The 12990-nt window shown below is 40.5% G+C and overlaps 1 protein-coding gene across 2 annotated transcripts in view; it reads left to right on the forward strand.

The window, feature by feature from the left end:
• ITGB6 (integrin subunit beta 6) overlaps nt 1-12990 on the forward strand; it is a 77401-nt gene that overhangs the window by 44383 nt on the left and 20028 nt on the right. For both annotated transcript variants that reach the window (XM_039237547.1, XM_039237548.1), the window contains 3 exons: nt 4239-4373; nt 4593-5010; nt 10596-10818. In XM_039237547.1, the coding sequence (XP_039093478.1) occupies nt 4239-4373; nt 4593-5010; nt 10596-10818 (776 nt within the window). The remainder of the gene's footprint in view (nt 1-4238; nt 4374-4592; nt 5011-10595; nt 10819-12990) is intronic.

Here is a 12990-nt window from a genome sequence, read left to right on the forward strand (position 1 = left end):
GATTTGGTTTGTTTTGTTTTGCCTGGTTCATAATAAATGCTCAGTAAATGAATGATAGGATGAAAATATACAAATAAATATTTATATCTTTTCTTTAAGAAATTCACATTAAAATATTCCTGGTCAATTCTTCAATGTGGTATTCCAATTATATCAATGCTAAGATTTCCCTTGTTTTGGTCAGATTATGTCACCCACTACTCCTAATTTCAAATCTACAGACTTGCAGGTCATGTCCCTCACCTCTTTTGCCCCTGACTCACTGTGCCACTGTCTCTAACATTACTCTTGCCTTAACTCTTAATGATTTCAGTCTAAGTATACATATATTCCTTCTGGTATCCTGGCCTCCATTTCTTGAACTCTGCTTTTAAAATGATCTTGTCCTCCTCTCTTGTCATACCTTAAAGCTTGTCATTGCCAATAGACTTTCTATAATCTCAGCTTCATGCAACCCATACCCTGCTCACCACTTCCAAGCTTTTTGGCTCACTCCTGCAAGTTCCTGTAGTCTTTTTTCCAACCCATCAAGATCTCCAATTAATTAACCCTACCTTCTCTCCCTCTCTCTCTCTCTCTCTCTCTTTAATTCAAGCAACCCTACCCTGTCTTTGTAGTTGCTCATCTCCTTGATGTTCTCTTTTGCTTGGGCCCCCAGCTTGAATTCCACCATCATGATCACTCTGTACACGTACCCTCAGCTCCCCCACCCCTTACAGCTTCACTAAAGTCGCTTAGTCCTAGTTAAATCCAACTGTCCATTCACCCTACACAACTGAACGGGAAAGGGAAAAACATACAATCATGCTAACCAGTCCCACTTTAAATTCATGGTCATATACTTGAAGCAGGCCCTCATTGCCACCCAGCAACTATGCTATAGTTGTCTAGGAGACATCCAAGTGGAGATGTCCACGAGTCGGTTGATACATTAGTTGGCAGTTCAGGAGGGTAACCTGGACTCTCCTAAACACACTTCACCAACAGCTTTCTCTTTCTCAACTGATGGTAATTCCATCCTTCATGTTGCTAGGGCTAAAAAGCTTTGCTGGCTCTATCTTCAAAATTATTTAGAATTTGATCCAGACGCTGGCTCCACTGCCCTCATCCTTGTCAGAGTCACCATCTTCACTCACCTGAATGGCTGCAAAGCCTCCTAAATGCCATTTCTCATTTCTAGCCTTGGTTTCCTACATTCTGTTTTCAAGGAAAAAAAAAAAAAACAACCTGAATTTTCCTTTAAAATGTTAAGTCAGGTCATATCACTCTTCTATAGATAACACTAATTATTTCCTCATTTTACATAGAGTAAATGCCAAATTCTTTAAAACCGCCTACTGGGACCCCACCAGATCTGATTTACCTGTGTGACTTCATCTCCTATTACTCCACCTGTCTCTGCTCCAATACAGCAAATCTGGCCTCCTCGCTGTTCTGTTTCCAGAGCAAGCCAGACATGCTCGTGCTCAGGGCCTTTGCACTGGCTGTACCCTGTTCCTGGAACACTCTTCTGACAGATGCCTACATGCTATTTAACTCCTCACTTCCTTGAAATGTCACCTTCTTACTGAATCCTACTATAACTACATTTTTAAGAATTGTAGACACTCTCTTAATCTTCATTATCCCACCCTAACTTTTTTCTATAGCATCTATCACCTTCTAGCATGCTACGTCATTTTCTTATGTTGTTTCCTTTCTGAATATCGACTACAAAAGGTCAGCTATTTTAGTGGGTTTTGCCTCCGGAGTACCTAGAACAGTGTCTAGCACATATTGGACATTCAATAAATATTTTCTGAATGAAAAAAGTTATAATATAACTATTTGAAATGAAACAGATAAAAAGAGTAAATATTAATGCTAATTGGCAGAATGTGAAATCTTACAACATGATAGAAATAATCTTTAAGGAGTGCCTGTGTGGCTCAGTCAGTTAAGGGTCTGACTTCGGCTCAGTCATAATCTCACAGTGTGTGAGTTCAAGCCCCATGTCAGGCTCTGTACTGACAACTCAGAGACTGGAGCCTGTTTCAGATTCTGTGTCTCCCTTTCTCTCTGCCCCTCCCCAACTCACACTCTGTGTCTCTCTCTCTCTCTCTGTCAAAAATAAACATTTGAAAAAAATTTTAAAAAGAAAAATAATCTTTAAGACTGAGAAATGACACTTTAATCTCTGATGAAGACCATATTCTGAAAAGTCGTCCTTATGTCCATTTACCGAAGGAGTGATGATATGGGGCGAATATAAAAGCAAGGAAGAAGAATGACTGAGAAGTTATAGTCAGCAGCTTAGAATTTGGAGGAAAGCAGGGTTGTCTTACTATGCAGTTGGCAAAATTATACTTAAGGAAAACTTAAAGCTGAATATGTTTTTAAAATCCAGAGTATAGGTACTCAAGTCTTCTTAGATGAATTGAAATATTACTTAATTCATAATGTTTTACAACTTATTTTTATTCTTTTTTTTATTTTTAAAAGTTTTGTTTTGTCCTCCAAATACAGACTTTTTATTTTGCAAAAGAAAGAGGAACAGAGAAAGTCTACATAATAACACTAGCTTTCCCTATAACAAATAGTTTTCTTCTCCTTCTCTGATAGTCTTCCCCTTGGAAAACCTTGACTTTATCTCCCTCTGCCATAACCTATATGCTTCATATCTAGTGTTTCTTTCTTCCATCTACTTCATCATATATACCAACCACCTCAGGGTTCCTGATCCTAATGCCTCAGGCTGGGGTGAATGCAACAACATCCCAGCTTTCTCGACTCCAGTCTTACTCCCCTTCCCCCGTAAGTCCGATAGACCATGAGTCTGTCCTGCACCCACCTTCTAGACAACTTCCCTGCAGCTATATTTTTAGTAGATTGGGCCCCTGCTTCAAAGCTATAGGGAATGTTTCCCACGGGTCTTAACTCATCTCTCCAAACCTCAAGGCTCTCTGCTGTCTGGTGTCTCCCAGGACAGTAGGAGTTGGGGCTTGGTTTGAGCCCCACTTGTCCTCATTCTATACCCCTCCTGGCACTGAACTTCCTCTTTTCTGGTCCCCTCATCTGAAATGCCAGTGTCATCTTCTCCACACATCTACATCCAACATAGCCATTAAGGACTTCTAAATCTTCCAGCCTTCACTGACCATTCTCTTTTCTGAATTGTCCCAAACCCATGTCTGTATTGCACAATTTTTTTTTTAATTTAACGGTACATCTATTGACTTGTACATTAACTGCTTTACTTGGTTCCCTCTGGTTTTTCCAGTAAAATGATAATCATGTTGAGGGCAGAAATCCCATCTTACATTTATCCCCCAGACCTGACTCTACAGTAAGATACAATAGGTACTTGATAAATCTCGATATTGATTTTAAGGAGTAGTTTCTTGCACATTTTAACATCTCTAAAATTGGGAAGTGTTTTATGATTAATGGTGTCTTACAAATGCTGTCAACTGCAAATGTATGAAACCGGCCATAACCGTATATGTAGTTGTCACCTCAATTCATTAAGGACACCATTGGTACTACAGGTGTTGAATATAATTGCCACTTTAAAATACTTTCAAAACGTGTGCACTATGATTTGATATTGAAATGAAAAGGTATTGTATATGCAGAAATGTACCAAAACAGAGCAGCAGGGTATAAATTTGCTATCAGTGAAGCAAACATTCGTTGTTGAAGGAATGATTATAATTCTGTATTCCTCGCAAAGTAACAACCAGCTGCTTTATGGGACCTAAGAAATGATGATACTTACAAGTAAAGGAAGCTGCTATATTTTGTTACTGAAATGCAAGCAAAAAAATTAAAAAGCCTTTTGTATGCCAAGCAATGCAACTGAGAGACGGAGAATTTGCCAAATCCTTCAGAAAGTATACAATAATTTTCAAAGCAACGATAGACTGATAGAATTGATTCAGATGTTGCACAGAGTGATCTTGAGGTATTTTGTCATAATGTCATTGTCATAAAATAATGGTGTGTTTTATAATTGATGCCATCTTAGATTCAATAAAACATGACATGTATATGTGTGTCTGTGCGTGTATGCGTGCATTCGTGTGTGTGTGTGTGCGCGCATGTGTGTGTATCTTGCTAGCTTTGTTTGATTGATGGTATGTGAATTTCTTTTAGACTCAATTTAATTTTATTCATTGGTAGCTTAACGAACATGATTCATGGATTCTTCTGGTTGTATTTTGTGGTTGTGACTTTAACTTTTTATGTCCTCACTAAAGGAACTCCGGTCTGAGGTGGAACTAGAAGTGTTAGGAGACACAGAAGGACTCAATCTGTCATTCACAGCTATCTGTAACAATGGGGTCCTCTTCCCACACCAAAAGAAATGCTCTCACATGAAAGTGGGAGATACAGTAAGTAGAGGGTAAATAGCTTGTCTGAAAAAAAATATTCAGGTAAGTCAGAAGTTACCTTACTGCACTGAAGTTGGATTTTTTCCTTTCAAGAATTTCAAAAACAATTTTCAAAAATTTCATAAGAAATGCTTTTGGCAGAGCTGATCCTCACACAGCTCTGTTTCCTCCCATGCATTTTGGTGGCTAAAAGTAGATAATTAGCATTTTCTTTTCCAGGCTTCATTCAATGTGACTGTGAGTATATCAAACTGTGAGAGAAGAAGCAGGCACATTATCATAAAGCCCGTGGGGCTGGGGGATACCCTAGAAATACTTATCAGTCCGGAATGCAACTGCGAGTGTCAGAAGGAAGTGGAAGTGAACAGCTCCAAATGCCACAATGGGAACGGTTCCTTCCAGTGTGGGGTGTGTGCCTGCAACCCTGGCCACATGGGTCCTCGCTGCGAATGTGGGGAGGACACGCTGAGCACAGACTCCTGCAAGGAGGCTCCGGATCACCCTTCCTGCAGTGGAAGAGGTGACTGCTACTGTGGCCAGTGCATCTGCCATTTGTCTCCCTATGGAAACATCTATGGGCCTTACTGCCAGTGTGACAACTTCTCCTGCGTGAGACACAAAGGGCTGCTCTGCGGAGGTAGGCTATGTCTAAGTCCACTGCACACTGTGGCTGTGCAAGTATCAAGAAGGGGGCCTTGCATCCTTTGAACCTCCCACAGTTGCCTGGGCATAGCTGGTACTCAATAAATATTTGCTGATCAAGTGAGTGGGTTAATCTCTAGACTTAAAGTAACTAATCTTCTCTTGTATTTTTTCTGGCTTTTATATTCTCTTGGGGTGAGATCTCTGCCAATTCAATTTACATCTCTGTTGTTGTTTACCTAAGAGTAAGGAGGCAAAAAAATAGTTCTTTGGTTATGATCCAGACTTCACAAAACTGCATGTAATCTGAACTCTATTATCTTCCAGACTTTTCTGGATCAGGTTTCCAGATATCTTACCCAACTCTTCAAAAAAAATTATGTATTTATTTTTGTGTGTATGAGAGAGAGAGACAATGAGAGGGAGAATGTGGAGGTGGGGGGGGGGCAGAGAAAGGGAATCCCAAGCAGGCTCTGAGCCATCAGCACAGAGCCCAGTGCAGGTGCTCAAGCTCACAAATGAACCATGAAATCATGATCTGAGCAAAAATCAAGAATCAGACACTTAAACAACTGAGCCACCTAGGCATCCCTTACCCAACTCTTTAGAAAAAAAAAAAAAAAAAAAAAACTCTTTGAAAAAAAAATAAAGGAGCATATTGCCAAAGACAAGGGACACAGAAATACTAAATGAACTTTCAGGACCTTTATTAATCTCACCCATATTAACTAACACATTTTATGTGATAGATACTAGATTAGGCACCAGGTATAATAAAGATGAATAAGCCTCTATGTGAAGAAGGCTATGGAAAGGGTAAAAATGAAAAACATTGCTTGGAAAGTTTTTAAGATCAAGAAAAGTTTTAAATAACAGAAAAATGTATGTTTTAAAAATTCTTTGCACATGGAAAATCACTGTAGTTTAAAACTAGTCTAAGAGTAGTTTAAGAATAACGATTATAAAGTCATTTGGATATATATCCATATATTTAAGTATATTCTATCTGCATATGAATTACAAATGTGTTCGTATTCTTTAAAATGATATAAATTTGTGTTACAACTGGAATATTAACTAACTGCTGACTTTAAGCTCCCAGTGTCTCCCCTTTTCACAGTGTGTGAACAGGCAGCTTTTCAAAACAGAAAACCATTATCTTTAAAGAAAACTAAGCAAGTTATGTTTTCAAACCACAGTGTCAGGAACATATAAAAGAGACTGATTCTCAGGAAAAAAAGGCCCAAGAAGAGCAGCCTCAAAGAATTCTGAGCTCTTTGAAAAAAACCATGTGATACCTTTAGAAGCGTACCTCCATTTCATTTCTTTGCAGCGGCTCTTGCTACCAACAAGTTCCTCTGAGGTCACATTCTTTCTTCTCCCCAGAGAGTGAAAAATTTAGGGTCTGTCCAGATTGAGACACTTTTCTCTCTCCTTTCATTCAAAGGTCTATTTCCTTATTTAATGGGTGTGTTTCCAAACCCATATCAGTTCTCTTCTCACAAGATGCAGGCAGGAGACAGCCTGAAGCCAGAGGCTGTCACCTTGTCTTGAACAGAACATGCTCTGCAGATTCCAAGATTGTATCTCTAATAAAAATCTTTGAATAAAATATGTTCCCAAAACATTTGAAATTACCTTTCAAAAAACTTCTACATGTAACCTAACTATAGCAATACTACCCCTACCTATATTTTGCTCTTTAAATCTTAGATCAAAGAATTCCAGAGCAGTTTAAATTGCTGGACTGTGCTCAGCAACACAGTTTGCTAATGGTCTTCTACTGCATTTGGTACCATGCATGCAAATGGAAATGAACTATTTAAAAAGAGTGGACTTGATCTGTGCATTGTAGTTTGAGAGGTCTGACAGTAGGACCTCTCTTTGTGTCAGATACAGTGATTGCTAGAGAAATTCTGTCTAGAAAACACAATTATTTCTTCAGTTGGACTAAGAAAACTTCACCAATGCCAGTTTCCTTCATGTTTGAAGATACTTTACAATTCTCAATCATTACTATTACTGAAAACTATTTTGTTTGTAGCAACATCACAAAGGATGTTACAAAATTATTAATAACTTTCTCTTGAAAAAGGTATAATAAAAGTAAGTAGTATTATTCAAATTCAACAAACATAGAGTACCTACTATGTGCCTGGCATCAAGATTAGCATAGGGATAAATACTGTGCCTGGCTCTGTTGTTACTGTTGTTTATAACAGAGACCAGAGTGTGCTACAGCTTCACCTCTCATATAGAACTCACTGATTTTACAACTAATTCACTCTGCATTGTGCCACTTCTCTGAAGGGCTATTACCACAATGTTCTTTTTCATGTACTTTCTTTCATCCATCTGTAAGTACTCACAGATATAGGGCTCCATTGATTTATTCCCTTGCCCAAATTCCATTAGTCATTTATATTTTGATTCTAAGAGATGGGAAACTAATAGGCAAATGGCATTACAGAAAATACTTCCTGCCATTATGCACTTAAAATTATCAGTCAGTGGCATTCCAGAAAGATCTATCCCTCTGAAAAGAGCCTGACCATTTTTTTTCTTGATCTTTGTTTATCATCTTGCCTCTGCATGAAGCCATTGTGAAGGTCTTGTTGTTTTTGTGGTTGTGGTTATATGAGCAGGTACTTTAGATAATTGGTTGCTTGTGAATATCAATTAGCAATGATATGGTGGATGGTTCTGGAAAGCCCACAGAGAGAAGGGTTTCTAAATTTTGACAGGAGCTCTTGGAAGAGTTTTCTAAATAATTCTCTTTTTGTAAAGTTTATTTATTTATTTTGAGAGAGAGAGGGAGAGAGAGAGAGAGAGGGAGAGAGGGAGAGAGAGAGAGGAGAGAGAGAGAGAGAGAGAGAACAGGGGAGGGGTAGGGGGTGGGGGGAGAAAATCCCAAGCAGACTCTACACAGTCAGTGAGGAACTCAATTTGGGTCTTGAACTCATGAACCATGAGATCATGACATAAGCCAAACTCAAGAGTCAGATGCTTAACCAACTGAGCCACCCAGGTGCCCCTCTGCCAAGTAATTCTTACATGCAGTGATATACTTGGGCATTCTCAAAAAAATTCACATTTCATTTGACTGTTTATAAATCATATTAATTTTTTGGAATAAGCTTGAATACAGAAATCTATCCCTATTATGAGAATAAGTATCTCCTTTTGCTGAGGAAGAAACAAAAAGCGATTGTAGTTTAGAGGATAATGTAGATGAGACATGTCTGCCGCAAGTTCCCACGTGCTGCCTCCTTCAAGCTGCCTCTGCCCTGGGAATCTGCAGCTTTCCTCTCACTGATGTCCTACCTCTCAGTCTCCCTGGAAGATCCTTTTTTTCTGATCACATTTTAAATGCTGATGCTCTCCAGAGATTTTTTCACTGTCTGCTTTCCCTACATGACTGGATCCACAACAGCTTTAATTGCCATCAGTCTCTGATGGATCCAAACCTCAAACCTCTCTCTATAGACATAGATACACAGAGATATGTATCTGTCTACTAGGATGCCCCAAAAGCCCCTTGAACTCAAAAGAGCCAAAAATGAACTCATCATCTTCCCCACCCAAAGCTGCTCTTCTTCCTCTGCTTCAGAACAATGTATCCATTCAAAAATTAAGCTCTACTCTGTGCCAGGCACCAGGCATAAGGCAGCGAGCATGAGCCGGCAGCTTCCATTCCAGGTCAGTAAAAGGGTGTACCATCCACTGAGCAGCCCAGTCTGGTCACCTGGGGAAGCTCCCATCCCCTCTCTCTTGCCCTCTCCCTCTACCCTGGCAGCAAGTGCACTATGCGCTGAGTAGTCCATCCCAGGAACTGCATCCCCTTTCCTTTCCATCCCCACTGACGCCATTAGGGCCTCATGTCTTGTCGCCCCTGCTGTTACAACAACCTCCTAAGTGGTTTTCCTGTCTCTCGTCTGATCCTCTCTACAGTTGCCGGGATATTACCAGACACACATCTATTTGTTCAAGTCTCTCCTCTACTTAAAATTCCATAATTGTCAGGATAGCAGTTCTTACTTTAGCCCCTAAAGCTTTTCATGATGTGATTTCTGACTTTCATTGATCTTTCCAACCCCTCCTTACCCCCTCCAACCTCCCTTCCTGCCACAGCTCCTAGGCATCATTGGCTCCTTCGATATGAAACTACTATGGGTATCATGCAGGTCACACAAGGGGCACCTGCATGGCTCAGTCGGTTAAGTGTCCAACTCTTGGTTTCAGCTCAGGTCATGATCTCATGGTTTTATGAGTTCAAGCCTTGAATCAGGTTCTGGGCTGGTAGCAAGGAGCCTGCTTAAGATTCTCTCTCTCTCTCTCTCTCTCTCTCTCTCTCTCCCCCTTTCTCTCTGCCCCTCTCCCACTTGCACTGCCTCTGTTTCTCTCAAATAAACAAATAACACTTAAAAAAGTAAAAGCAGGTTCCATGATTATACACTTCTGTCATTTGCCTATGCTTTTTTGTCTGCTTAAAATGCATATAACCCTCTTCTACCATCTACCTGTCTTTTCCAAATTCAGCTCAGTCATCACCTCTTCTGGAAAGGCCCCCAAATCTCTGGTCCGATTTGGAAACTCTCCCTCTATATGCATTACACTTATCACAGTGTATTGTGCTTATTACTGGTGGTATTTATTTGCCTGTCTCCTACACGAGCCTATAAGCTTAGTGACCTTATTTAATTTTGTGTCTTCATGCCTAATGCAATCTATGGCACATGATACATGCTCAGTTAAAGTTTCTTAAACAAATGAATTTGTTGAGCACTCACTATATGCCTGCAGGACATCTAATTGGTGAATGCAAAGTAGAATATTTACACTTTATCTCATCTGACCACAACCGCTGTAGGATTTTATTCCCTCTATTTGATAGATGAGGCTTTTATGATAACTCGGCTTGAATGATGTAAAGTGGGTATTACCCCGGTCTGTACTGCATCTCTATCTTATGGCACCTTAATTAAAAGGAACAAATTGTAAAAACAATTTAAATACACATACACATAATCACACACCCCCCCACAAGTTGCTGTTATAGGCTTCTGGATTATCTCATTTCACCTGGCTATAAGTTCTGTTTGATATAACATCAGGTAATCAAATCGGTCTTCAGTTAAGAGACTAGATCAATCAGCATACTACTTAGCAAAATTCGTTCCTTAAAATATATCTATGTTCACTGATTCCCCTCCCCACCCCCACTCACTTTTTCTCATTTTTCTTCAGTCTTTCTGATGGTGTTTAAAGGCAAACAGAAGGGACGCCTGAGTGGCTTAGTTGGCTAAGTGACCGACTTGGGCTCAGGTCATGATCTCATGGTTCGTGAGTTCAAGCCCAGCATCAGGCTCTGTACTGACAGCTTGGTGCCTGAAGTCTGCTTCAGGTTCTGTGTGTCCCTCTCTCTCTCTGCCCCTCTCTGGCTCAAGATCTGCCTCTCTGTCTCTCAAAAATAAATAGACGTTAAAAAATTAAAATAAATAAATAAAGGCAAAGAGAAAAGGTGGCCCTGGAATCGGAAGTGGCTTCTGCCCTAAGCATCACCGGGTGTTTGTTTTGCAGATAACGGCGACTGTGACTGCGGCGAATGCGTGTGCAGGAACGGCTGGGCAGGCGAGTACTGTAACTGCACCACCAGCACCGACTCCTGCGTCTCGGAGGACGGGGTGCTCTGCAGCGGGCGAGGGGACTGCATCTGTGGCAAGTGTGTTTGCACGAACCCGGGGGCGTCTGGACCCACCTGTGAACGCTGTCCTACCTGTGGCGATCCCTGTAACTCCAAACGGTAACGTCTCAACTTCTCTTGGTCCCTTTACTCAAACGTCATGTTGCTTTTGGTGGGTTTCTTCTCCCAGCATCCACCCAAATACACAGACCCACAGGGCCCCTGGAACGACAGTGTCTGACTTGACTCCTTCTTTGTCCTGCTTAACCAGGACCACAATGTCACTCACATTTCTGCTAGAAACAAGCCTGAGGAAGCTGAGCTGATGTCCCACACTGATAACATCAGGTGGCCTTTCACTTACAATACCAGCCACACATAAGGAATGCCCTGGAGGTAGCCTGATGACACCCACATTCAGTACCTTTTCAGAGGAAACAGACAAGCTTCTTTCTTATCTAGAAGTTTAAAGCATGACCTTACTGATTCATTCCTATCTATAGACTCATGGAGGCAAAAAGGCAGAAAGAGGATCTTGGCTTTCCATTTCTTCCCTCTTGACCGCTCATGCTCTTTGGCACCTCTCTCTGGTTGTCATTCTACACAGCTATTGTGTTTTGTATTTTCTTTTATACCAGATGAACAACAGCAACAACAAAACATGTTTTGTTTTCCAGTAAAAAAAATCTATTCCTTTGGTTGCTAGCCAACTTCTTAATGGGCAGTGGGGGCAACGTTTATAGGTCAAATGAAGCAAGTCTCCAAATGGGCTGTGTGATGACACTGCAGTATATAATGTATTATGCAGCAAACATTGCTTAAACGGTTCATAGTTTCATTAACTCAGCACCCAACATGGTAACATTTGCATTTCCAGTGTAAACAAAGTAAGAAAATCAATATTCACTCAGTGGCTCCTCACCATTCAAGTGTCAAAACCTCTCTGTCACTGTGCCTGGACATATGCCAGGAGAAGTGTGGGGACTTAGTTAGACTTACTTGAACAGAATTAAATGTAAAATATCCTTTCAGGATGTTTCTTCCATTATTTATCTCCTTCATCTTCTCTGTAAACATGATTCAATTTAAGTCTGGTTTATATAATATGAAATTAACAATCCAGGTAGTTTGAATTTGAGGGATCAGGTAATCTCCTTGGTGTTTATGTTAGCTTCGAGATGAATTCATTCTTCCATTTATTCATTTATACATTCATTTATCAAATAGATATGAAGTACCTACTGTTCACCAAAAACACATAATGATGACTAAAACAGTTATAGTTCTTGCCATCACACACGCTAAGAATCTAGTGGGAAAGACAGACTTTTTAAAAGTAATTATAATGATATCTGAGCTGACAGTTACAATAAGGGATATAGAGGGGACTGTGGAATTATATGACAGGGCTACAAAACTAGATTGGACAGACATCAATGAGATGCACAAAGTGTAGAGGGTGTAAGGGTTTCCACAATGTCCAGCAGCCCCCTACAAAGCTCCTCTAAATAATATAACCTAGATAAATGAAATATACTTGTAATGCAAAGGCAATTTCCAGACAAGACTTCTTTCCCCCACTCCCACGTAAACTGCTGCTTCTTAGCCCTTCCTACAAAGGAATTCAGAGTTTTCCACTTTAAGAGAAGGAACTGGTAGGAGTCAGGGAAGGCTTGCCTAGGGCAATGCAGTTTCAGCTGGCATTGAGGGAAGCCTGATGCAGTGGAGAATGTTTCCAGCACTTAGAAGAGCATGGATTTGCATGGCCTGGGGAAGAGAGAGGTAGGGTGATGTGTGCCCACAGTAAGAAAACTTTGCTTATTTGAAAAATTAACAATAGATCTCCCCTATGACCCGGCAATAGCACTGCTAGGAATTTACCCAAGGGATACAGGAGTGCTGATGCATAGGGGCACATGTACCCCAATGTTCATAGCAGCACTTTCAACAATAGCCAAAACATGGAAAGAGCCTAAGTGTCCATCAATGGACAAATGGATTAAGAAGATGTGGTTTATCTATACAATGGAATACTACATGGCAATGAGAAAGAATGAAATCTGGCCATGTGTAGCAACATGGATGGAACTTGAGGGTTTTAGCCTGAGCAAAATAAGTCAGGCAGAGAAGGACAGCTACCATATGTTTGCACATATAGGTGGATTAGGAGGAACTTAACAGAGGACCATGGGGGAGGAGAAGGAGAAAAATAGTTGGGGAGAGGGAGGGAGGCAAACCATGAGAGACTCTTGAATGCTGAGAACAAACTGAGGGCTAATGGGGGTGGGGGAG

This window comes from Hyaena hyaena, unplaced genomic scaffold, assembly GCF_003009895.1.
Source record: "Hyaena hyaena isolate Hyena2069 unplaced genomic scaffold, ASM300989v1 scaffold_126, whole genome shotgun sequence".
In the NCBI taxonomy this organism is placed as follows: domain Eukaryota; kingdom Metazoa; phylum Chordata; class Mammalia; order Carnivora; family Hyaenidae; genus Hyaena; species Hyaena hyaena.